Source organism: Filicampus tigris, chromosome 16 (genome assembly GCF_054856515.1).
Source record: "Filicampus tigris isolate MCC_2025a chromosome 16, RoL_Ftig_1.0, whole genome shotgun sequence".
In the NCBI taxonomy this organism is placed as follows: domain Eukaryota; kingdom Metazoa; phylum Chordata; class Actinopteri; order Syngnathiformes; family Syngnathidae; genus Filicampus; species Filicampus tigris.
In genome coordinates this window covers 8,277,433-8,304,334 of record NC_141232.1, presented here as the reverse complement: position 1 = coordinate 8,304,334, position 26,902 = coordinate 8,277,433, and the positions used below count along the sequence as shown (strand labels likewise).

The 26,902-nt window shown below is 41.3% G+C and overlaps 4 protein-coding genes across 5 annotated transcripts in view; 2 read left to right on the top strand and 2 right to left on the bottom strand.

Annotated features, from left to right (window-relative positions):
• ngfra (nerve growth factor receptor a (TNFR superfamily, member 16)) overlaps positions 1 to 6,586 on the bottom strand; it is a 29,588-nt gene extending 23,002 nt beyond the window's left edge. Inside the window, exons 1-2 of the mRNA XM_086054774.1 lie at positions 6,370 to 6,586; positions 2,334 to 2,493 (exon numbers count right to left, since the gene is read on the bottom strand). Of these exons, the coding sequence (XP_085910900.1) occupies positions 2,334 to 2,493; positions 6,370 to 6,408 (199 nt within the window). The 5' untranslated portion in view covers positions 6,409 to 6,586. The remainder of the gene's footprint in view (positions 1 to 2,333; positions 2,494 to 6,369) is intronic.
• LOC147134504 (uncharacterized) overlaps positions 1 to 17,865 on the top strand; it is a 229,640-nt gene extending 211,775 nt beyond the window's left edge. For both annotated transcript variants that reach the window (XM_086054778.1, XM_086054779.1), the window contains exons 8-12: positions 6,517 to 6,615; positions 7,711 to 7,913; positions 12,890 to 13,244; positions 13,972 to 14,615; positions 15,797 to 17,865. The gene's annotated coding sequence lies outside the window, so the exon portion shown is untranslated. The remainder of the gene's footprint in view (positions 1 to 6,516; positions 6,616 to 7,710; positions 7,914 to 12,889; positions 13,245 to 13,971; positions 14,616 to 15,796) is intronic.
• LOC147134503 (GTPase IMAP family member 8) lies at positions 12,844 to 18,585 on the bottom strand. The gene is made up of 5 exons (XM_086056160.1): positions 18,561 to 18,585; positions 17,226 to 17,906; positions 15,683 to 16,393; positions 13,979 to 14,590; positions 12,844 to 13,412 (listed from the first exon to the last, which is right to left on the bottom strand). Exons 1-5 carry the CDS (start codon positions 18,583 to 18,585, stop codon positions 12,844 to 12,846), a joined length of 2,598 nt encoding a protein of 865 aa, XP_085912286.1.
• Positions 18,586 to 20,063: 1,478 nt separating this feature from the next.
• Positions 20,064 to 22,562, top strand: LOC147134502 (migration and invasion enhancer 1-like). The gene is made up of 4 exons (XM_086056746.1): positions 20,064 to 20,371; positions 20,476 to 20,573; positions 20,651 to 20,727; positions 22,054 to 22,562. The coding sequence occupies exons 1-4, from the start codon at positions 20,214 to 20,216 to the stop codon at positions 22,135 to 22,137; spliced, it is 417 nt and encodes a 138-aa protein (XP_085912872.1). The 5' UTR covers positions 20,064 to 20,213; the 3' UTR covers positions 22,138 to 22,562.
• The last annotated feature ends 4,340 nt before the right edge of the window (positions 22,563 to 26,902 follow it).

Below are 26,902 nucleotides of genomic sequence, written 5' to 3'. Positions count from 1 at the left end.
GCTTCTACCCAATTGGGAAAAGGCGAGAGAACAAACACACCATCATCGACTACAATTTATGGCCACAACTTTGAGCAATATGATACACATGTGAATTTAAAACACAAAGCAGGCTGTTAAAGTTCATAAATGTTTTACAGTCGAAAGAGAAAGGTCCATCTATTTTATGATTCCCGTAAGGCGTAAAGAATCACAGAATTTACAGTGCAGATCAATTGCATATTTTGTTGGCTACCGACCAGAAAGCCAAGCAGCTGTTGGCTTGGAAGCAGCCAACATTTAAATATGTTTTAAATCACCTCAAGTTCATAAGAGATGAAATCACCCTTAAATTTCATTAGGCCTGCTACACACACCGGACAATTGCGAACAAATTACAGTCGGCGGTTTACACCCGCACACCTGGAAATTGCCTCTAGTACACAATGTGCAGTGCAAAAATTGAGACCCCTGGTGTTTTTTATCAGGAAGCAAGGTGTCACATATCATTTATCTGAACCAAAAACAACATAGCTCGATTGTTAAGGAACAAGCGGATTACCCTTGCTGCTGTAGCCGTAAGTTAATAATAGAAAGAGACGCTACATGCTTAGCTCTTTCGCCACAAGAACGTATACAATTTAAGTATTTTTGTATCTATGTATTTTATATCTATGCTATACTGTGTGAAGCTGGTGATGTTTCTTGCAAAAGCTCAGTGATAAATGTGATTGGCTGTCACATCTGCAACGATGCAATGCTGTTTACCTGTGATTTATATTTGGAATAACATCAAAAGTGCCTAACAGTTGGCAACTCATGAAAACTACGCACACTGCACAACATTTCATGTTGGTCTGCTGTGGGTCTAACATGATTTAATTAGGTTCCTACTCTATGTGGACAGCCATGTGTCGCCTAGCAGCTATCAATTAGCTGGAAAACATCCAAAACTTTCATATATATTTTGATAATGAATATGTGCTAATCACACTATACTGCGGACTTATATATTCATAATATATCCTGATGGAGATAGCATTCGAAGGCTATCGGTTAACTGCTAAAATTAACAGGTATTCAGCCCTACTGCTTTTGACTTGACACAAAAACAGCTTAATCAATATTTGTTTGTTGACTCTCTTCAATTAAATCAGACCAGGCAATAATTTGGCATCTCATTAGCTAGTTTTTCATGTTTGTGGCTAGCTAGCCTGATGCAATTGCCTACAGGGAGGTAAAAGGTACAGGGTCTCAATTCTTAATCAGTGCGTTTCAATTGGTGAAAAGAGTGTTACAGGACTCTTGATCTCATAAAGTTCAGTTGGCCGAATTAAAGAACAGAAGAATGTTTTGACTGGAAAATTCACTGCTTTGCACTACTCTGGATACCTTTCAATGTACCAGCCTGTGTGTAGTTTGGCTAAACTTTCCTAAAGAAGTCAGCCAAAGGCAGGGGGAAGAAATGATTTCGTAACATAATTCAACACAGATTTTAAGTCTGTTTTGTGAAAAGTGAAAAAAAATGATTGGGGCTGAGCATTCCGGAGAAATTTATAACATCCCATGTTAAAATGAGAAACACTGGTGTTTTTGTTGTTGTGATGCTGATGGCGATAGCATACTTAGCGCTCTGACATTGACGAGGAAGCTTTGGTCTTGCCATGTCACTATAGTTAGGAATGGGGTGTTTTACAGCTTTTAAAGTGGTTTTGAGTGTGACTTTAAGCATGGTCTGTGTAGTCAATTGAGGATTTATGACTTCTTTTGTCCCCCCGTGTACCAATGTAGTACATGTACAACCCTGTTATACTGTGGGTTTTATTGACCCATTTTAAAGTTGAAAGCAGGTCCAATTAACTCGTTTCCTGACAGATCATTCGAAATGAAAAGGGGTTGTTACTCAAATAGAGGACAACAATGTGACAACAAGACTGGTCTATTAGGAGGAATGTATCAATGTGTCCCAATACTTTTGTCTACATAGTGGACCGATGCAAATACTGCGGGTCACACTACTAAAATGTTTTGAAGTCACTACATGGTATATTTTTTTAATATAAATCCGAAATATATTTGAAATATCATGTATAAATTATATCTAAAATGGATATATATAGATATATAATACATTTAAAAATGCAGATTGTCACAATTGTCTCAAAGGGCAGCACAAATCTTGACATAATACATGTTTTTATTTCAAGATTATACACTCATTCCCATTGTATTTAATACATGCAATATTTACCAGTATTCACAAAAACTAAAATAAAATTGTCAATAGTACATAATGGCATCGCAACGTCTCAATTTATTTCTTCATTCACCAATAGAAACAAACACAAACTTACTGTCAAGACACTGTGCGCAGACGGTCTGCTTGGCCCCGCATGGCCTAAGCACGCCTTCGCCGGGCGGACACTCGCTGCAGCACTCGCCGTCCTTGGTGTACTGGCCCGAGTCGCAGGGCAGCTGCACCGCGCGCTCGCTCTTGGACGCCGCCAACGCCACCTTGAGGCAAGACGCATACGATAAACATCCGCGACAGTTGAAAGGAGATGGCATCATCGTGATCAATCCTGTGAGCTGTCTTCGTGGGGGAGTCTCATGAGAGTCCACTTCAACATGTGACTAAGTGCGTGTGGGTTTCGCATCTCCTTTGATTTTGTTTTTTGTTTTTGTTGGGGGTTTTTTGTGAAACGCAGGTTTGGAGCGTAACGAATTACATGTAATGGGATTATGTAATCTAATTCAAACATTTTTATGATTTGTAATCCTACTGATCCTATCCACAATGACTGTATAGGATTTATAGTGCGGACAACTTTTAGCTTTATGTATTATTCTGTTAGCCAGTTGATTTTTGTATGGTAAAGTCCTTTAATTAATTCAATTTGCTTTGAATTTTATGTATTGTATACTGCTATTCTAAAAGTAAAGTTTCTGAAGTTCAGCTTTGTGTAGTATTTTTTTTTTTGCTGTCTTTGTGTAATCTTAATTTTAATCCTATCAAGTCTTAAATGGTAAAAATGGTTTAGTATTTATTCAACATGATTTTAAAAAGTAATCAAAATGTAATCTAATGTAATTAGTTATATTACTTTCAGAACGCATTTCTATTCTCTGGCTTTTGACCCGACCTGAGACTGACAAATTTTCGTCTGTTTTACATTGTAATGTATTGTATTTTCAACAGGGCAACTTGTAACCGTAACCAATTATATTTCCAGAATTATCTTCCCAACTCTGGCGACATTCACCTGGAATGAATGCGGCTGTTGCGCAATACCAGCAAGAAAAAGTGTGTGTAGAGCCCCACCAACAGGAAAAGTGTGGCTGTTGAAACACCCTCATCCCCCGGCGGGCATGACAAAAAATGTGTGATAAAAAGCTTTGAGCAGGGAAAGTGTGAATGTTAACGTCTTAATGTTAATTAATGTCTTTCACTGACAAACGTATGAGGTGTTGAAACACAGGCCTGACCGATATGTTTTGTTTTTTTGTTATGGTTTTTTTTAAGTCCGATTCCGATATTTGCACTGTAAAAAGAGTTGGGTCAAAAGGGACTGACACAATTTTTGGGGTTAAATGTTAGGTTAATGTTAATGTGATGAATAAGGTTAATGTAATGAATAACCCAGAAAACTATTCATTTTTGTGGGTTACTTATTTGGCCCAACTTTGTGGGTTATTTAACTTAAATAACCACCGGGTAACTCAAAAAAGTTGGGTGAATTGAATAACCCACCAAACAATTTTAACCGAAAAAACCTTTTTGGGTTAATGTAACCATCCAAAACAACACATTTTTGTGGGTTATTCATTCGATCTCAACTTTTTGGGTTATATATTTAACCCAAAAAGTTAGGTCGATTCTTGTTTTTGGGTTATATAACCCAAAAAGTTGGGTCATTCCCATTTTAGCCAAAAATGAATAATCCAAAAATTTTGTTGTTTTGTGGGTTATTAATTTGACCTAACTTTTGTCATTGTACTCAAAAAGTTGTCTCGGTTCCTTGTTGACCCAACAAGTTGGGTTGATCCATTTTTTACCCAATATGGATTATTTTTGTCTCAATTTCTTTTAAGCGTGTGGCAGAATGAAAATCTGATAACAGATTAATTGTCTGATACGTATGAATAAAATGCCATTTTGGAACTTTTCTGAACATTGTACTTTAACACTCCCCTGCGGGTCTGATGATTATTTATTATTTTTTTAATTTACACATTTCTGACTTTTCTCCATAAAAGCAAACTTGCAGCCTGAGGCCGCACAATGCTCCCTTCCTTCCAAAGTGATCTTTTCCTCCGCTTGAGCTTAGGGTGCGCTTGTTTGGCTTCACCCTGATTTCACGCTCACTTTAGGTGTGAGCAGGTGGGAAGCAGGGGGATAAGGTTTACTCCTAAATTGAATCTGTGGCTGTCCTTTGGGCCAGCTGTCACAGCACAGCTGGTTGGCAATGCGGCCGCACCAATTCCGCCAGCTGCTGCGCGCCTGCTTCACTGTCATTCTAAAAGTCCTCCAGCGATCACTCTGATGAGTTTCCATCCGCGGAGGGCCAGCAAACTTGAGCTGAGTGGGAAAGCGTGCGGCTTGCGACTAAAGGGACGCCGGTTGAGAAGCTTTGTTGCTCCTCCTGATGCGTGCATGCATAAATTGTGTGAGGAAAACCATAATTTCAGACAGTCCTTGAACGTGACACATGACTCATGAGTGCTGCAGTCCTTTGAAAAATTTAAAAGCACCTTTTTATCTTCAAAGAGCAAATATATCATTTAAAAAACTATGATAAATACAAATGTAATCAAAAAGTTAATTATAAGTTAAATGTATAAATCAACTATAAAATCAAGGACTTTTAAATGGGCTTATATAATTATATTGTGATTATAATATTTGGCATAATAAAATTCAGATTCTGATTAATTATTCATTTAAAGAATATTTATAATGAATAACTTTTTGGGGTCCTTTATTGCTTACAAGAATAAATATATGAATAAAAGCCAGTACATTTGACTGTTTTACAATATGTTACCATATAGTATTTAATTAACTTCACAACAAAGAGAAAAATTGTCTGATTTTTTTTTTTTTTTTAGGACTGAGGGGGAGCCTCGAATGTCATTGTCTTTGTCTTATGTTGTAATGTGTGAATGTGTAAAATAAATCTGAAACAAAATGTACATGGACACCAGGTATAAAGCAGGGTTTGCCACACTTAAAAAAAAATATATCATGCATTGCCATAACATCCACATACTGTACATACCGTGTGTGTATACTGCACTTACAGTTCTGCACTTAAAACTAATGATAAAACAATATGTTCCACAAGTGCCATGGGTTTAGGGTTGTGTCAAGTCAGTCTAATCCATTGGTGGACCCTGAGAAAATTGCCCTGTGACCACTTTTGGGCAAGCAATCAACAGTTTGGGAAACCAAATCTTCCATATACTCCACATACACTAAAATACTGTCCATCATATATAGCGTATCCATGTACTGCTCGTAAAGTGGTGATAACAACAATTTCAGACTCTGAATAAATGACCCATTTTGGGCCCCCACTAGACAGTTTACACCTGTTACACATGCTAAAATATATCAAATTTTTCCATAGCATACAGAAATTGTATACTGCACATAAATAACAAATCCATTTTCCAACTCTGAGACAAATGGGCCACTGACACGTTCAGAGCCCCCCCCACAAACTTTGCTTCATCATTTACAGAGGGAGTTTGCTAGCTCACCCGACCCAACCCCCGCCCAGCTCCCCCGACTCACACACTAAAAAAGCACTTGTTATCATGTTTAAAATACTCATTATGACTTAAATGATCGGTAAAAGAAAATCATTCCTCTCTCGCCCCATTTTGTGCCTCTTATTTGATAATCACCGAAACCAGGTAACAGGTCAGCATGCGTCTCTGATTGGTTGTTTCTTTCTCGGGCGTGCTGGTTTCTTGTATATTGAATTAGGGGTACAAGATGGGGGCAAAGACAGCTGTTCATTTTTATCATGTCCTACTGTTAGGTAATAATAATGAGGATTTGGAGGTGGTGAGGTCGGGGGGGTGTAAGTGATATCATTTAACTCCCCCTTTAATTGAAATTCACAGCATGCTAACGTGCAGCGGAACAGCGGTTGGGAATCACTTATTCAATGAATTTAAGTGGAAGTCACTCAAAAAAGTCAATTTTGCTGACGCCGAAGAAAATTGCCACGGGATCCATTTTGGGACCCCCCCCAACCCACACTTCAATCTAAACCCTTACACATTGTATACGCATGCGTTGTCCTGCCCGGGTCCTTTTGAGGCATGCTAGTAGCAAAGAAGTCACTCAAACTCCAAAATAAAAAGTGACGAGGTACTCACCAGGGCGTACATGATCACAAGCACGGGAAAGGGAGTCATCCTGTTTGTGCGTGTTGTCCGAAAAAAATGCAAAGAGGAAGAAGAAGAGGAGCTATGTTCTCATTTTCATCCCAAATTGACTTGTCTTCTTTGCTCTCTTCACTGCAGCATCAAGAGGAGGAGGAGGAGGAGGAGGAGGAGATGCAGCAGTGTCCTGTCCGGAGTGAGGCTCGGATGCAAGTGCAATGCAGAGGAAGAGGAGGAGAAGTGAGTCCCCCCTCACTCTCGCTCGCTCTCTTCCTCCCTACCCCCCTCTCTTTTTGCCTCTCGCCCTCCCTTGCAGGTGCACGGAAGGGAGGTAATAAAGATCCGCTGCAGTCACGACGCGCACACGCCTCCCTTCCTCGCTTTACGACAGGTTGCGAACGGAGCGGAGAAGAACTCATTTGACACGAGGCGCAAGAAGACACGCTCGGTTACCGCCGCACTTACAGTTTTCACGTGATTTTTATAATTGTGGACGAGAAGTGTTTTTGCATACAATATTTACTCAAATTAGGACTTTGCAAGTTGGACAACGACGCTTTCTGACTTGCATACAAATGAGAATGATGTCTTTGTGTCTACAAAAAAAGAAAAGGAAAAAGCATACAAACACAATTGCATAATGTATATGTGGTACATAAATAGTATACGTTCAAATGGGCTGGGGAAAAAATGATCTATATGTGTTGTATTGCATGCAGCCAGCAGGGCTCCATGTGTTGTGCATATCCTGCATAGTTGAGTTTGTCATTGATTTATGCACGTTTCAGTACCGTCGCCAGCCACAAGAGGGAGACAGTGACAGGTTTTGTCAAGTTTGTTTTTAACTGTATGCAGAGGTGGCAAAAGCAGTCACACTCTTTAGTTGAGTAGAAATACAGATGTAAAAATATACTCTAGTAAAAGGCAAAATATTTAACTCCTGTATAATGTAAAAGTCATGAATTGATGATATTTTTATTATTGTGTCTCAAATCGGACCCAAATACAGTGCAACAGAAATTTGTGTCAAAAACACTTGTCTCCTTTTCAAAGCTTTAAAGATAAAATGTGCACTTACAAAATAAAAAGTTAAAATCAAAAAGCCATTCAATTTTTTCCTCATCTGGTTAATAGAACAATTATGCTTACTTTATATATGCAATTTTTTAAGCATTCAAATTTGCCTGGGTTGTTCACAGGACTATTCTCTGTGGTGTGTCAAATTTGCAATTTGACGTGGACTTTAAGGCCATGAATGCAATTAATATTTCAATTGGGGATTTATCAAATCCTAACTGTTTTCGCATGACTCTGACTGTATTTTTTGCTGACCAGGCGACCGACGACCCCCGCCATACACCCCACCTGGCACGGGCAACTGCAGAGAAAAAGTGATTTAGTTACATGGCCGAGATCCATATTGATCCCTGGAGGACAGCATCTACTTCTCAGAAACCTTGGCCCCCCCCGCGAGCACCTCTGAGTGACCTTCAGCCGCTTCCTGAAATCGTTACAATACCCACTGGTCACTTCATCAGGTATACCTGCAAAGGGAATCATATTCTGTTTTGATTGACACAAAGGAATTTATTTTAATGTAATTCATCTTATATACAATTGTAAAATATTTACCCCGGGGTTGACGGGTACGCATTTGCGGGTTTGTATCTAACATGATGTCAAATTTGGTAGCGATCCACATTAGGATTGTTTGGCAACACTTCTTTTTGCACAGCTTCTGTATTGCGCCTCGGTGGATTGTACAGATACAGTTAAATGTCCTGAAACAGGCACAAAAATGCATGAACCAGATTGCAAGATCAGAGCTGAAAAATTCCAAGGAATGTGTTAGTGATCACGTTGTGCATATAAAGTACAGATGTTGAGAATCTTCACAGACAAACAGTCCTCACCTGCTGCCATTTGGAACAGCGCACTAATGGAACACAGCCATTTCTTCTTCTTTGGTTGCACCCAGCATGCATTGCACGGCTCTCTGCCAGGGACTTGAAGCACGGGCCAAGAGGGGAGATGGGGACGGGTGACGGCGGGGGCTCACCTGCAAATGGTTACGCCGGTCTGGAAGCCCGAGTTACGCTTCCCAGTAACAACGGACGAGCCAGACGCACTCATCCGTGGCGAATGGATACGAAGCGTCGACGTTATAAGCCGCGAGGATGTTAGGCAGACACGCCGAGGGGGAGCGAGGGGATTCTCCCCGACGGGGCATCTTTACGTTGTCAAATTCATGGCCCGGCTCCCGTCCTCAATTTCCAAGCTCGGGTGTCAGGCCTTCAAAGGAGACGGAATGGAAGCCCGCGATGAATTAGCTCCCATTGTAGAATGATGATACGGATAGTCTTTCTCGCCGTATTTCACGTATATTTAAAACAGACGGCAACATGGACGCCGCCGAGGCTTTTTTTTTTATTTATGCTTCCTCAGTGTTTGAACTTTGAACCACACTCGGTTGAGGTCTTCCAGGTCAAAAGTTGACGTGACTTTCACTCCCTGTAAGAAATGTCAAGTGGATGTATCCGTTCCACACTCAAATTATTGGCATCATAAAACATGTATTAACTATGCAGTCAATGCTTTAAAACACATATTATGCATGAACATAAATCCCACAAATTCAAATTCATTTTTTTTTCCCGTGGAACCAACGATGACTTCATTTCAAAATGGTTGGCAGGCTTTAACACAACTTTTATTTTCAAATAAAGAGATATTATTGGTAGGTTAAGTTCAATTACTTTTTTACTGCCCCTGGTAATACTTTGGTGTCAAGGAAGTATGTTAAAGTCATACATGTCGACTGAGGGACAAGCCCTGTATGGTGGGGAGTAGCTAAGTTTAGCCTGGGTTGTTAGTGGAACTTATGGAGAGTCGTTCACTCTGCATGATAGTGCCTTTGCCTTGTAGTGATTCAGTCTACCAGCCGGGCTTTGGCTGTCGCTTGAAAGTGGCCCTGGATCTTCACCTAGCCAAGCTCCCATGTCATGCCATGGAAAGAGAAAAATTTGAATACTTTACTGCAAGCAAATTGGGACAGAGAGACGGGAGCAAATTGACATGCAAATGTCCCCCCCCTGGGAGATATTCTTGCGCAGTGAGACATGTTTTTACGAAGCATTTACACAACAAGAGAAAGGAGCTGTCTATTGGAAACAGATTAAATCGAATCTGACTCAGGCATTCAAAGAGATGTTTTCTTGGAAGAAGTTTTAAAGGGCACCCCAAAAAAATTGAGCAGCTGATTCGGATCCATGGAGCAGATGTGCTCACAAAAATTCAATCGATTTTTTTGGGTGTTCAAATTCAATTGCAAAGTTCTAAAATTGTGGTTTATTAGGCGGAAATGTGATCTAAAATGTTTAAACGTGTGAGAGAGGTACCACTCTAAAATAATTTTTTTCATATAGTTTTTTATCGCAGATTTTCTGCAGTGGAACAGGCCTTCCTCATAGATGACTTTCACTTAGCTTAACCTTAGTTCAGAAGTCAGTTCCGATTCATGCACTGTACAATTGCAGGTAGCATGCGTTGCAATATTTGGAAAAAGCTACCAGCTAAGCTATATTTAACAATACACGTTACAATCTGAAATTGTCCAACTTTAACTGTTTCAATATGACCTCCGCCAAGGATGTCGTGTTACATTAATAGTGACATGCCAACATTAAATTGCTGTGTCAGCATCTGCAGGCTTCCTTCCGCCTGTCAGCATAATGACTTAGCCGCGTTCACGCTGTTTGCTTGGTCGCAGGGTAGTTATTTCACTTAATTGTTTCCTGATCTTTGCCCTTGACGTTTTTTTTTTTTCTTCCCCCTCTCCTGGATTGATGGTGGGCACTCCATGGCAGACGTAGATTAGGGAAGCGCAGAAGGGGGACTCATTTGTGTGTTAGTGTGTGCGTGTGTGTACATGTGCGTTGGCCAGGTGGTGTAGCCCATTTACTTGTGACAACCATCATCAAGTCAACACGTGACGTTCAGAATTAAAACTTGCCCAAGCATTCCACAGTAATTGTTAACACTGCTGAGATTGGCTGTTTTCCAGACTTTCTGAAATTAGCATTCTGACTTGCTTCCATTATGACTTTACTTGCTACCTTCATTCAGTTAACAATGAACAGGCCAGTGCAGACCCTTTTTCATGTCAAATTTTCAAAATGATCAAAACTTTGACACTGTGCTGGCAAAAAAAGGGTCACCCATCTACCCCGGATACTTGGGGATCTTTTGAGCTAATTCCCTAGCAAGAGTTCATCAAGCTTTGGGATTCGCCAAAAATGGCTCCTGGTACATCAAACTAAAATGGCTGACTTCTTATGTTCCGGGCATGGGACCTTGAGACATTTTTGTGTATCGAATTTTGTGTTATTTGGTCCAACCGGTGTCGCGGGCCATTTTTTTCTAACTTTTCAAGGGGCACTAATTCGACCAAAATGGCTGCCTCACAACAAAATGGCTGACTTTCTGTTCAATTGGATGTGTTCGCATCCTGTTATAATACACGTTCACCCAATTTCATTTTCGATCAGTCAAACTGCTGTTCTGGGCTCTTTTTTTTTTTTTTCCGACTGTCCAGGGGCCACCACAGAAGGGAATCAGCAGGTTGCCACTGCGTTTTCTCGCTTTTTAATGCAGATGGATAAGTTGCAGGGAACCTCCGTGGAGAGACTAAAGGGAGAGGAGATTCATCCCTTCTAAACTTGCTCTAGGCAGTGGGACCACCCTAACGAGAGGCGGGTGGGGGTGGGGTGGGGATTGTATCAGGAGGATGTGGGCACTGTGATGTGATTTAAAGGGGGATGAATATAGATCTGCAGGGAAAATGGGAATGCGGAGAGATGGGGCAAAAAGACAAGATGCCCCAGTGATAGGAAATGACACAATGATGATGACAACTGTCCATGTGTGAGCAAAGGTGTGTGTGTGCACGTGTGTGTGTGGGTGTGTTGCAGCCCTACTTTATTATACCATTATTATACAGCCCTTCCAGCCTAGAAGTGTGTAATCCATTCCGTTGGTTGCGCTTATCTTAACAATGTTAAGCAAATACTTATACTGTACTAACGCTAAAAAATGCCCTATTCACCCCGAAAAGTACCGTATGCATTTAATCATGTTGTTATTTCAGATAAAGGATGCAGTAACTATGTTTATTACAATGAGTGGGAGGTGAAGTGCATGGCCCCAATAACATTTCTTGAGGTTGAAATTACACAATAGATTCAGAATGGACTTTGGCATAAATCCTCTAGTCACAATACATACATTCCTCTGACAACAATGCATAGTTTTTGTGCATCCTCTTTGGAAAACCATACAATAATATATGCAAGATGAAGTGTTATTTTTCCTGTTTTGTTTTTTTTTCTCCTTCATCTAGTGTGTGTGAGTGGGTGGGTAAAATGTGTCTCCACACAATCCCAAATGAAAGCTGTAATAATTGTAAATGGATGCCAGCTGTCTTTGTATTCACTTGTGCAATATTTGTTCATGTTAAATGTAAGCGTGTTCGCTTCGGAAGCAGAAGGCAGTTGACTGGACTACTTATGCAACAGCACCCCCTGCGGGAGAAATTTGTTCATACTTCTCTATGAGCCAAAACAATAGGTATCAAAAAATCGGCCTGTACAAAAGTGATTTTGATGATTCTATACGCTTGAACAAAATATTGGGAACAGCTTAATGCAATCATAATAATAAACATATTGTTAAATTAAACCCGGGTTTTAAGAGCTACTTTATAAACCGAACATAGGCTTGAAACACTATTTAGAAACTTTTGTCCTTACTTGAAACCCTATCCCAAGCATTAAACCATGACTCTTGTTGAAAACACCAAAACTATGCTTGATACCTTCATTTTAAAGCTTGACCTCACTTAACTTGAAACATTTACCCAGTCTTGAAACCCTGCTTTGAAACTCTAAACTAGACTCGAACTCCTCATTTCTAACCCTAACTCTGACTTCAAACTCTACTTTGAAACCCTAATCTTTGAAAAAAAAAAAAAATGTAAAAACCTAGGCCAAGCTTGAAACATGAACCCTAATTTGAAACCTTACTTTTGAAATGCTGGTACAGTACTGGCTTAAACCCCCAATCTTAACTTGAATTTGCAATCCAGGCTTGAAACCCTACTTTTAAACCCCAAACTGTTGCTTGAAAGCCCAATTTGAAACAATAACTCTTACTTGCAACCTCAACCTAGCTTGAAAGCCTTACCCAGGCTGGAAACGGTCATTTGAAACCCTAACCCTGTGTTGGGACCTTGTATTCTGTGGCATGAAACACTTAAATCTGACTTGAACTTTCTTTATTTTGCTTATTTGAAACCCGTACCTAGCCTTGAAACCCCAACAAAATAAATGAATGTTAAATATAGTTACATGAATCCGACTTTTTTGGGGGGGGAGTGCATGTGTGCCTAATGTTGTGTCCGCTGAGTGTCTTTCACTGGTGTTTATTTTTGCATCTGATCTCCTGCATGACTTTACAGCTGAGCTCCAGGCTCCTCCGCACTTCTGCCAGGTCCTCCCGGATCTCCTCCAGGACGTCCAGCTTGGAGAGCTTCCTCTCAATGGACGAGAGCAGGAGCTCCCCCGGCCGCGGGGCGGCGGCACCCTCGGGCCCGGGCGGAGGCGGAGGCGGAGTTAACGCCTGTCGCTCCCACAGCGTGTCAAAATACGAGTCTATGAAGGCCTCCAGTTCCTCCAGGCTGCTCCAGTCTCCGCTCTGGCTACAGAGGGAGCGCTGCAGGCGGGCGTGCCCGTCGAGAAGCGGCCCCGGGCGGGGTGACGGCAGCACCAGGAGCATCATGGGAAGGCTAGCTAGGTCAACGTGGAGCCACGCTGGTACGTTGACTCTTAAAGATTGCAATCTGTCCTGAAGCAAGTCCAGCAAATGGGAAGTGGCGTTCCCCCTGTTCCACGTGGCGGACGGAAGCGCAACTTGTTTGTCAGATGATGAAGATTCACTCACGTCCACTGAGGGACACTCTGTGGAAGGCTCACTGCACATCACTGCAATGCAAGTGACAAGTTTATTGTGAGATGGGTGTGGCTCAAACATTTTTAAACCCTAATTTGATATCTTTGCCCTAAGACTGAAAAACTCTTTGTTTGAAACCTTGCTTTGCAACTCTAAGCCAGGCTTGAAACCAGCTTGCGAAATACAAACCGGTTTGAAACCCTATCCCTGTCTTGAAATCCAAATTTGAAACCCTAGTCCTTGTTCAAATCCCTAACTCTACTTGCAATTGTAAACCTTGTTTGAAAACCTTGTTTGAAACCCTAACCAAAGCTCGAGACCCGTCAAATGAGAACCCTGTCTTAAAACCTTGCTTTGCAACCGTATCCCAGGCTTGACACCCTAATCTGAGACTTTATACCTGGCTTGAAACACCAATGTAAAACCGTAACCATTTTTTGAAATCATAGCCCATTCTTAAAACCCTGTCTTGACACTTAACCCGGGCTTGAAACCTTATTTTGAAAACCCCAACTTCAACCTTGGCTTGAAGCCCTCATTTGAAACCCTAATTATGTCTGTGACATTGTGTTGTTGTTGTTGTGTTGAAAGGACTCACAGGAATTTGGAAGCTGATCATCACTGGGCATCAAACTTGGATTCTTGTGCAACGTGGCACTCGGTGACACTGTTGATTCTGCGGTTGCATGTCGCTCCGCCACCAGCATTCGCTCCACCTGTGCCATCAGCTGTCTCACCCGCGAGCCGTCCCCTCGCCGCTTGTTGTCCAACACATGGTACCTGTTCCCGCACTTGTCCACCAGCCCCCTCAGCGCCGGCCCCTCGCTCTCCAGCCGTTGTTCAATTTCCGTGTCGCCCAGCCAGTCGCCGTGACTGAATACCACCACGGTCCTGTTCCAGACCCCTCCCAGCCGCGCCTCCAAGGCTTCTCCTTGACTTTCGGTGAAGGCGGCGCTGGCATTGACCACCACCAGCGCTGCACAGGATGGCGACCTCCTTAGGAAGCCGGCAGTTTGAGCAAAGCCACCCGGCGTGTCCAATACCGTCACCACCAGGTCGTCCACGCGGGCCTGGCCAAGGACGCAGGAGGTGGTCGGGCGGTCGGTGCGGAAGCAGTCGCGGCCCAGCACCGTGTTGCCGCACGAGCTCTTGCCTGTTTTGCCGACACCCACTAAGACAAGCGTCACTTGGGAGAGGCGAGGGGCCTTGTCTGGAACATCGAAAAGCTGATTTGAGTGAGTCCAAGCAAACACTGTTGTAAAAGGTTCTGTAATGTACTGCATGGATATGAGTGACCTTGCTTTAAAATGTTTTAATTCCAGTTGACCAATTTTCTTGCTTTGACTTGCGAGCAAGCAAAAATTCAAGATACAAGCACCGCATGGTGGCTAATGAACGCAACTTATCATAAGCAGTATATTAAGTGTATTATTACATGCAAGTAATAATAATGTACTAGTATGCTATACCCTATATAAAACAAAGGGTAATATAATTAAACTGATTTTAAGAATCAGTTTGTGCAACATGATTTAGTGCTTCAATTTAATTAATTGTGCTGTTCCTTCTGGTATTCCTGACTTGGCCACCAAGGGGCAGTATAATACAGTCTCACAAACCAATGAGTCATACTACTTTTAGTGACATAGTGAGGTATAATAATATTGGTCATTTTTTGCAAAGGATAAATAACGCTGGCGTCGGTTAGAATCCTTGTACCACCAAAATCATCACTTCAAAAGATTTTTTAAAAAAAAATTTTAAACGGCATGCTTGTTCAACCATTACCATTGCATCGTCAAAGAAAGCAACCCATTTTCAATATTTTAGAATGGTCGATAATTTGTTGAAAACGTGTGGACCAAGGTTGTTATAGTCAACGAAAAACTAACGAAATAACTAAAACATTTTAAAAACGTTTTCATTAATGAAATCAAATCAAACTGAATGCTTTCCAAAAATGTCCTTTTTAATTTTCATACATGAGCTTTTGTGGTTTATTTCAAATGTATTTACTGTATTTCGGTATTAGTGGCGGCTGTTTAAATGCATAATGTGTACTCTCTTTGTCTAATAATAAGTTTGAGAGTGGCAGTTAACAGCCAGAAGCCTCTTTTTGGAAAATGGTTCACTATTTGCCTAACTCCTGGCTCACACATCAAAGCAAAAAAATCGTTCTGATGGACCGTATCTTGGAAAAAAAAAAAAAAAAAAAGTCAGGTGACTTGTATCTCCAGACACCACTGTACATGCTTTCATAACCGTAAATCAATGAACCGCTGTAATGTGACGGTCGTCTCACCAAGGTGCGTCCTGGCCTCGCTCCTCTGCTGCTCCGTCTTCATCTTCCGCTCCGCGGCTCTCGCCTCCTCCACCCTCATCGTCATCTCCAGCTGTTCCTCCTCTTCTCCCGCAGCCCGCCCATGTCCGCCGCCGCAGCCCGCCACCATCTCCTCGATCTTCCCCAGCAGCTCCCTCACCTGGAATCCGTCACCGGCGGTCCTGTTGTTGAGCACGTGGGTTCGATTCCCGCAGCGCTCGGCCAGCCACCGCAGAGGCTCGCCCTCGCCCTCCACGTGGCGCTCGGCGGCCGTGTCGCCCAGCCAGTCGCCGAAGCTGAACAGCAGCATGACCCGGCTCCAGACGTCCCCGCCCAGCAGCTCCAGGTGGTCCCGTGCCGCCCGCCGGTAGGTCTCCGAGAAGCTGCGGTCCGGACGCACCACTAGCAGGAAGGCGTGCGGGCCCGGGGCGCAAAAGGAGGGGGCGAGCCGGACCTGACGGCGGTCAAAGGCGGCGCTTTCGTGGCCGAAGAAGTTCATCCACCAGCCGGGCGTGTCCACCACCGTCAATTGCCTCCCGAAGGCTGCGCCTCGTCCCACCGCGCAGCGAGCCGTCCTGCCTGAGGGCTGCCGTCCCTGCTCCCGGCCCAGGATGGTGTTCAGGCAAGATGTCTTTCCGGAACCTTTGGCTCCCAGCAGTACGATTCTCATGTCAGGCAGAGGGCGAGCACGCTCTGGAAATATTCAATACAAGATTTAAAACCCTAATGTTGTCCTTAAACTCTATTTGAAACAACAACTTTGAAACTTTACTTTGTAATCAGTGGACTGATTTGAAACCTTAAATCTTTTCTTGAAATCACAATTTACGCTCAAACTCTCACTCTAATTTGAACATCTAACCAGGTTTGAAATCCTAATCTGAAAGCCTAACTCTGTCTTGAAGCCCTATTTTGAAACCCTAACCCTGACTTGAAGTCATACTTTGAAACCACAACCCTGGATTAAAACCATAAATCTTGTTTAGAACCCTAAACCTGTCTTTAAACCATACTTTGAACCCTTAAACCTGATTACAAAAACCGTAATTTAAAACTCTAACCTTGGTTTGAGGAGTGAAACCTGGCTGAAATCCCAATCCTGGCTTCAAACCCTAAATCATGTCTAAAACCCAAACCCTGGTTCAAAACCATACTTTGAATCCTTAGTCTTCACTTGAAACCTTATTTGAAAACTCTAACCTTCTCTTAAAACCCTACCTCGAAACCCCAAACCTGTCTTGAAACCTTAATTTGATCCCTTAATCCTGTTTCGAAACCTTCATTTCCAACTCTAACCTCGGTTTGAAATTCTGAACCTGGATTGAAAAAGTACTTTGAAACCCTCGCCCTGTCTTGAAACCTGCTCTGAAACCCCAGCCCTGACTTAAAACCTTACCTTGAGCCCAAACCTTGGCTTGAAACCCTTTAGTCTTGCCCAAAACCCTAACCCTTGTTTTCAACTATACTTTGAAACACTACCCTTGGCTTCTTACTCGGGTTTGAAACCCATCTTTGCGATGCTTACCTCTCATAAAGGCCCTGTGAGTTTTCATGTTCAAAAACCTGGCGTGGGCGTCCTCCTCCACTCGTCTCTTCTCCTCTGCAATGGCACTGCAGACGCTCTCCTCCATCTCAAACACTTTGTATCCATTGGCAGCAACCAATCTCTGGATGTTCTCCATGAGCTCCAAGGCTCCACTTCCATCGCTCAAGTCGACGAGGTGACACCTCTGTCCGCACTGATTCCTCAGCCAACCCAGAGCCTCCGACCCCAGGAGCTCCCAGTCCCCCTTGAACTGGGGCCCACCTAGCGAGGTGAAGACCACAAGGCAGTGGCGCCACACCCGGGGCCCCAGCAGGCCCACGTGCTCCTTCAGGGCCCGCCGTCGCCTCTCCGTGAAGGGAGAGCCGGCTTTGACCACCACCAGGAAGACGTGGGGTCCCGGGGAGCACAGGGGGACGCTACCCCGGATCTCCCGGCGCACCGTGCGGGGTGTGTCGTCCACGCCGAAGTCGCACCACCAGCCGGGCGTGTCCACCACCGTCAGCCAGCGCCCGCCCATCTGGGCCAGCCGCCGCAAGCACGACGTCCTCTCCTTGGTGGCGAACTCGTCTTTGCCCAGGAGGAGGTTCCCCAGGGAGCTCTTCCCCGAGTTCCTGCCTCCGAGGAGGACCAGCTTCAACTGGGAGGTACGCCAGCCGTCCACTAAGACGAACACAAAAAACATTTGGGAAGGAAGCATTTTTGGTACCACATGTGTGAGTTGAATTTTATAGCCCCATTTTTACATTCATTCAATTTGAAAGTCTTGAGAAAGGCTTGCTCTCTTTCAGGATGCAATGCTTATGGTTGAGTAAACTTGCCATATTTTGGGGCTGCTGAAAAGTGACCATTTTGGAGGTACAAGGTTTTGGCCCGATGCCAGCGAAAGAATAATAATAGCAGTAATAGTTATCATAATTCGCATCATTATACTGTATTATATATTTGATAAGCTAGTTGTATAACATTTGAAAAAGAATACACAATATAGCAGAAGTAATACATTCGCTAAACTTATACTTAGTTTTTGAAAATTTGACTACCGGTACAACTGTATGACAGTACTAAACTGAATACAGGCACATTTATGAATGTCATGAAATCATGATCCCAAAGAAAAAACATACATACATAGCATTCAAAACCTGTATGACCAGTACGTATGCTAGTACATGCATTAGTTTAACATTCTTTACCGTGTCACACCCACAGAGGGCTCGGCACTTGGCAACTATTGACAGCAACTTCAGGGTTTGACATAAAAATTTTAAAAAGACTATTCTGAACGTTCTCACATAGGCACAGAGTTTGACTTACCTGCTGATTGCTCACTGGTCGCCATTATTTTGTACTCTTCATCTTCTTATAAACTTAAACATAACATGTCACGTTGTCTCTGGAAACATGTGAGCCAAACTATGTTCAACCAGACATCAACATTCATGATTTTATGTCTTTATGGAGGTCTGAAGGTCGCCAGAAATGACCACACGCGACAATACACGCCACTAGGCTGCAGGGAGACAAGCCGCCTTCCACTTGGAATTTCTCACGCATGTTCATCTCAATATACAGTACTGTATTTTATTCTAGAAATTTCGCACACGTGTCCGTAAACAAATGCAGACGAGAACTTTGTTATTGAAAATAGGTATGCAATAATTTTAAAATTACGTGTAAAGTGTCTTGGCTTGGAATTTCATCCTCAAACTTGTGTGCACCACTAAGCAGTAAATACTGACATATTGTCTTTCTACAATATGTCCTGTATCTTCACATGTATTTTTTTTTTCTTTTTTTTACAACCCCTAAAAATTGCTTGTGCCTTTGTGCACACAGTGTAATTATGGTCACAGTCCAACAAAAAGAAAGAACTATCGCTTCACAATATTTAAAAAATTATATATATATATTTACAATAAGGAACTTTTGTTTTCTTTGTGTTTCTGAAACATTTTTGAAGTCATACTATTTTGGGATGCATACTTTTTGTTGAACTGGTAAATGACTGTATCGCTAACATGATCTAAAAATGTAGTTTGCTGGATTTTTTTTATTTTGAAAAAAATGTTTTAAACGACTGCAATCTGGTGTTATGCTTTCTGCATGCTTGTGTTAAACTCAATTTGACACAAACAAAAAACCTCCTGTTAAGACTACCTGACAAAAATGCCGAGATGACTCCCAACAGGTGTAACTCCACTAATTACAGGCCTATGAAGAACTACTTTAGTGGATGGATGGATGGATGGAATGATTGTCTGTCTGCATGTGTTGCTGCAGGATATGCACTCCTGTTCGTTAACACGTCTATGGCATTCCCCCATTATGTGTTCGTTCTATTGTTGTGTTACACATTGTTCGTAAAATTAAAAATAAATAAACTAACAGCTATTGGCTACGCTAGTCAACCATATGGCAGCTCTCCGAATAAAAGCTGCATATAAGTGAAGTTTTTTAAGATAAAACTAACCCACTCGAGGCTGTAAACATTTTAAGTTAACGTAACTTTGAAGTAAGCGTGAAAGAATTGTACTAAGTTTGAGCTTCTATATACTTCGGAAGTAGACTCAAAGATAATGTACAAGGTAAAATCATCGACTCAATAACACATTGACGGACTGAGATGTGGTCCAGCTGTCGTTAAACCAGGTAAGGACATGTTTCTTTTTCTAAATTACGGGCGTCCCCGAAGGCACATTTGGAGAGAGTGATGTGTGATTGGTGTAGAACAAGGAAGTGAGTAAGTGTAGAACAAGTGCGAGTGGAGTAGCTTTATCAGAGCTTCGTGTACTGCTGTCATATAACTGTTGCGGTAACCCGCAGAAATGCAGCCGCGGCTTTGTTTCTCTTTTGAAACACAGCAAAATTGTAAAATGAACGTGGGAAGTGTGTAACCGCCGAGCTTCTGGGTGGCTCCCCCAGTGAGAGAAGTCGTTGTCACTCCACGTGACCCAGGCGTTTGTTTCCATGACCCCGCCCCCTCACAAAGACCTTTTATATAAAGAAGCTAAGCGTCATACTTGTACAAGCCTGTGTTGGAACACGGACGTTTACTCAAGACAGAAACAGGAAAAAACACAATACAAAACAAAAATGGGAGTGGTGACTATACGAGTGGAATACTGGTAAGCCTTTAACATTATCACACTGTGTTGTGTTTTTTGTTTGTATCTAATGCATTTGTTGTGTGTGGCTAACTGCTAAGCTAACATAGTTTCTCCATCTCCAGTGGCAACTGAGGCTACGAGCCCCGTTATCTGGAGCTCGCCCGAGTCGTCAAGGGCGAGTTTCCCGATGCGGATGTGTCGGGCTTCGTGGGCCGGAGAGGTAAATAATAAATGCCACAGGAACCTAAATTATGAAAGATGTGGTTAAAAATATGCTTACGCTCTTTTTTTTTATAGCCAGCTTTGAGATCGTGATCAACGGGCAGCTGGTTTTCTCCAAGATGGAGCTTGGAGGATTCCCATATGAGGATGACGTAAGTAGTTTTATGCCCTTTTTATTTTACGCATGAAAACAACTGGGTTCCGCCCTGCGACGTCGATGTAAACCAAATTTGTACGTACGTACGTACGTACGTAGGACTGAATGCGCCATATCAACCTACGCTAACGCAGCAGTGAACACAGAACTGCATAAATAGTTGTGTGGCCAGCATTAACGCTCCAATTATGTTGCGGGGAATGAATGTGCAGGGGTCACATTGACCCATGAATATGTGGGTAGTGACTCATACCGCTGCTGCGTTTTTTATTATTTTTATTGATTTATTTTTACAACATATTAACTTAACGTGCGAAAGGAGCGCCGCAGTCACAGTGCACTTTTCAGCCGTTTATTGAATACCCGGGAGAACAGTAAAACAACGTTTGTGTTCAAATGTGTCCAAAATGCTTATAGTGTGTGGAAGGGGTAAAACCTTTACATTTAACAGAATAATTTCATTTTTACAATAAAAGCGAGTTTGTCTTTATTGTTTTAAAAAATAAAAATAAAGGTCTTAAAGCCATAAGTGATGCAGTGAACAGAGCTGTCAACTGCTATGGTTTATCTGTATGTTGGTTTTCAGGATATGACTAAGCGCTACCCCGTTTCGGCTGTAACAGCTTCCGTTAGCTGGGAATTAAGTTGGCTGTGTTCACTCCCACGATGGCACAAATGCCCCTTTCTACCTGCAAATGTGTACAAAAATGCCAACCGAAAAGAAAACTCCACCGATGCGCAGTTAGAGCGTGCTTTGCGCTAGACTTGCGCTGGGCACAAAAATAGAGTCCATAATATGTATGTTTCGCGCTATATTGGCTTTATCAGCAAGGAACCATTTTCAGTAACGCTGGTGGATGTTCCGTTGTAAACTACTAGGATGCAGTGATAGCATTTACCAGCCAATTAGGTAAAAATGTCTAAATAAATAGTAGTTTTAAAAATGTATTATAATTATTTATAATGTTGATCAATACAAACAATATTAGCAAATATATTGCTTCTAATTGTACAGCGAAAAAGTAGCAAAAATTATGCATATACCTAAATATGTTTACAGAATTTTGCTACTAATTGTATACAATAAAATTAGAAAAAAATGTCAGCCACTGGTAAATTGAAGAGTGTTAATATATTTCAAGAAACTGGTTAATTATGTGTAAATATGGCAAGACAGACCAATAGTACAGCGCCTGCAAAATCCCTTGCAGTCATGCAAACTCCACAAAGGAAGGCGGCTAAAAGAGCCTATCAACATTTAAAACAACCCAAAAAAGTAGTTTTTAACTTTTTTTTTTTTTTAAATTCCGCATTTGTCCAGGTAATGGAAACCATCCAGAAAGCTCACGAAGGCAAACCGCTGATGAAGATCACGAAGAGCCGAGCGCCATGCGTCATCATGTAGACAAACTGGTGTGAATGGACTAAACCTGGCTTTCCCCAACAGTTTCCTACTTGGGGGGTGGGGGGTGAGACAAAAAAATCAGGATGAAAAATTGCAAATCTGGACCAAGCAGCAGTTGGGGAAAGTCTGGTTCGCCTCCCCTTCGTTCATCCCTGACGCCGATCCGCTGGGAGACTAATGACTAGCGCCGCCTCAAAATAAGCCACGTGGCTGTGCTATGATGAATTCTCATGCCCGCCGGTTCGGTTCGTCAGGAGCGGTCGACAGGGAGGACGGGTTTTGGTTTAATTGAATGCAAGGTCAGTAATGAGTCATAAACATGCTTTTTGTCCTTTTAAAACAATAACGGTTTACACATACTGTGCTTTTTTGGGAGTGTTTGGAATGACTTGATTAGTTTGGTTCAATAAAATACCTGCTTGCAATTCTGTGTTTGCACTCTTGATTTCCTTGAGGGACAGCTACTCCACACCCTTGGCAGCCATTCCTCTCGTGTAAACATGTTTTCCTTAGTTAAGTGACCAAGCAACAGGAGGCAAGGAGAAATGAGTCCAACATAAAAATGATTTCAGATTTTACCTACTCATCTGGGAATATGAGAGATTAGAGTAGAATAGTGTTACATTACACAGTGCATCTGGAAAATCCAAGTGTTCACTCTAGGGGGTGCTAGATTGTTAGTTTGTGCTTTTAAAGTTCACTACGTTACATTTTAGATTTGACCTTTTTTCACTTTTTGTTTTTAACCTGTATACACTAAATCTGTTTGTTTTTTTTCCATCCACTAGAATAGAAATCTAACCAAACTATTTTCTGCTTTCAAAATAATGCATGAATGTCATTTTTCTCCACATGAGATGAAACGAAAAAAGGAAATTGTATTTACTAGGAAACTAATTGCAATTGCTCTGCAACACACTGTTTTAGGTATTCTGACATTTTTTTATGCAAATGAATGCTTTAATTAAAGGACTACATTATTTACATTTGTGTTTTATGCTGTCAATATTTTATTGAATAAAACACATTTTTATTTTACTCAAACATAAATCAGAAATTGGTAATTCTTTTACAGAGCTGTATAACAAGTCAAATTATTTTAAAAAAACTCAAGTTAGACATTAGAACTAAAAGAAACAAATCTAATAACTAGAAAACCATGCGGACGGTTTTTTTTAGACCTAAGTCAAGTATTTAAAACATTTGATGAAATTGAAACTTGTACATTAAATATTGAAAAATCCAAGTAAATTAAAAAATATATAAAACGTATGTGATCCAATGTACAAATTTAGTAGCAAAATACTAAAATTGTTTTCAATCTAAAAGACCATCTGTGTAGAAATTGCACTTTGTAAATTATGGGAAATATGAATTATAACATAAAAATTGCAAAATGTTACTTTTTTTCCATTTGGGTCTCAAGTGAGCTGGAGCTAATACCAACCGATACCCTGGACTAATTGCCAGTCATTTGCAGGAATTAAAAATTACATTTAAAAAATCTAAAAAGCAAAAATGTTGAAAACTCCATTGGGGGGGAAAAAAATCACAAATCATACATAAATACATGAGTAAGTGAAATATTTACTGAACTTTGAACAGACAACTCGGAAATTGTCATAACATTTGGTGGAAAACTCAAGCATTGAGTCAGTGGCTCACGGCCAATTTGAGGTTCCTTTTGGACCACCCATACAGGAATATGAAATAATTAAAATATGACTGGCACCACGGCTTGAGTGGCTTTTACTCAACATTGTCGCAATGCTTGCGTATGTTGTTACGGGTCATTTAACTCTAATGATGCACAGTAACAAAAACGAATATATACTTTTGCAAAGATGATAATGCTCACTGTTGGCATACTATGTGTTTAAAGTGTCTTTCTGGGGTCAGGGTGTGTCTGTCTGTTGCGTGCGTGGAGTCAGCAGATAGCTGCCTAAAGCTGATGATGATGATGATAAGCCTGAGGCTCACGCATGCAGCGACTTCATCTGGGCCCCCTTTTGCCCTCTTTGCTGTACGCTCATCATAACCTTTTATTCTCTTCATGTTTTGTCGACGTCAAATGTAGTCTTCAAATGTAAAAAGTCGTCAAAAGTTAACATATTTTTGTGGATAACTTTCAATGTTTACTTAAAATATTAAGTAATTTAGGGTCCTTAAATAGCCTAATCAATTTTTGTAATCAGCATACAGTTCAGAGTACTCAAAAACCTTTAACATCAAAGACAATAGGAGACTTCGAAAAGTTATTGTAAATGTTTTGTAAACAAGAACTTTACATTATTTTTTTGAATTATCAAATGCACAGACTTATCTTTTTTTGTGAACATCCAAAACATTTATGGACAAACTCTGGACACTCTTCTTTAGTTCTTTAAAGACCAATGGAAGTCTTCAAAGAACTTTTGTTTTTAAAAACCATCCAAGACAATGTCTTTGCTAACGTCAATGAACCAAAGCTGCATCATAACTTTTACAGGTGAACTGAAGTGACCTCAAGACTTTTGAATACACATGTCCTCCTGTTCAGTGTTTCAGTGCTTTTTACACAACTTGCAGTTCTCTTCAAGGAGTTGAACGGCAAAATTGACAACCGCCCTTTTATCTATTACTCAACGAATACATTTCCTGGTCCAATTTGAAATGCTATTCAAACAATAATCCTCAATATCATGCTGTTCACACTTTGACATCATGAGACCAAGACAACATCTGATGGTTGATGACCAGAAAACAGGGTTGCTCCTTGGTACTTGGTTCCCAGGAAGTCGTTTCCCTGTGTGGATGGAAATCCTTCAGTAGAAAAGTGAAGTGTCAACTAGCTTGGCTTATACTTACACATAACCACACATCTCGTCTGAACACATCAAGCTTTTCCCTCGTCTAACTTTTTCTTTTCCTACTAGAATTTTTCCAAAGTATGAGCCCTGGAATTTGTCCAAAATGCCCTGCTTCAAACCAAAATAGCGGACTTTCTTTTCAGTTTCGGGCATGGTAACTTTTTGACGGGCAGGTCCACCCCCAATTTGTGTTCACTCAGTGAAATTGTTGTTAAAGGCTCATTTTTTTCTAACTTTACAGTAGGCACTACTGATGAAATTCATCCAAAAAGGCTGCTTTTAACAAAAATGGCACACTCCCTATATAATTTCAGGCGTGGTTTCTTGAGACTTTTTTGGGGTATACTTCTATGGCATGCCCATCCAATTGTATGTCGGGGACTCATTTTTTTTCTAAATTTTTAAGGGGACACAACGGAGAGAGTTTGCCCAAAATGCCCGACTTACTGTTCAAGTGCACGCATGGGTCCTTGAAACATTTTATTGTGCCAGCTCTGTCCCTTTTACCCATTTACTTATTTAGTGAAATTTTAAAGGCACAATTTTCATCCAAGTCATGAGAGCGAACCTAATGAAGTGTCCAGTGTGTTCCATAGAAGTAACCGAAGTGTGTCTGATGTCGATATAATCGTATTTAGCACGATTGACGTCAGGGTCCCCATGACCCGCATTAGACTTCTTCTGAATTTTGCCTTCTCACACCGTGAAAAGCTGTTGCTGGCCCTGACAGACATTTGATCATTTCTTTCATGCTTTGAACTGATGATTGGCAGCTCGATCAGGTTATCACTAACGGTGCGTCTTTAGGTAAAAAATTATCTTAAGAGATTTGGAGAATGAATGAATGAAAATATATCAGCAAATGTGATGCGCAGGAGTCGATATTGCAAGTGTTGCGGGGGCCCAATGTACGGTACATGGTTTTCATTGGATTCTAAGGATATCGTCGCCATATCTCTATTTTGCGACTCTTTTACAAAGAGGAATTTATTTTTATCTTTCAGTTGAAAATAAATTTGCTAACTATTTGATGCATGCTTTTCACTGGACAACAACAATATAATTACCGTCTGTTTCTCCAAATAAATTGTGTCTGTCTGTATTTCAATCCAAAAGAGAAAGGCAATTTTTGTTGTTGTTGGGCTTTTTTGTTTTGGCAACATGTTTTTCTTTTTTTTTTTTTTTTCTTTCATTTGGCAGCATTGATATCCTTACCGTCCAATGAAAAGACTGCATCTTGAAATCGTGTGACTCTTACTCTTTTACCCGAAATGCAGGTAAAAACGAATAAACTCACTAAACTCACTTAATATTCGGACATAAGGCACATTATTTTTATTGGACAGCAGTTATATCCCCACATCTCCAAATATTCTTTAACTCCAAAACAGGAAGCCACTTACTTTTTCACCATTTTTCAATAGCAACAAAAACATCTCAAAATATTTTGAGGTATGTTTTTTATTGTCATGTGTTTTTGCATCAAACCATCAGAGGCAGTCTAACATTTGTCCAATTGGTCACATGCCACATCATCCACACTTCCACAGCAGGGCTGAAATCCATCCAATTAGAAGGTGAGTGCCACTACAAAAAGTTTTGCATGGATGGTGATGGTGTGAATCAACATTATTTTGGATTGCACAGGCTTGTTACAGAACTCGTCACCAGACTAGTTTGGACCCATGAGATCCTCCCAGATGGACTCTGGCTTCTTGGGAGCACTTCACTAGCGCATGACGTTGACAGGTGTCCACCAAAATGAATTTTATGGCCGTAAGTCTCTCTCTCTTGCCTAAGACATGGTCTGTAAACCTAATTGTTAGTACCTTACCCTTATCCCATTGTCTGTAACATAATTCCTAACCTCAACCCGCTATTCCTAATCCAAATTCTTAGTCCTTAACCTTAGTCTC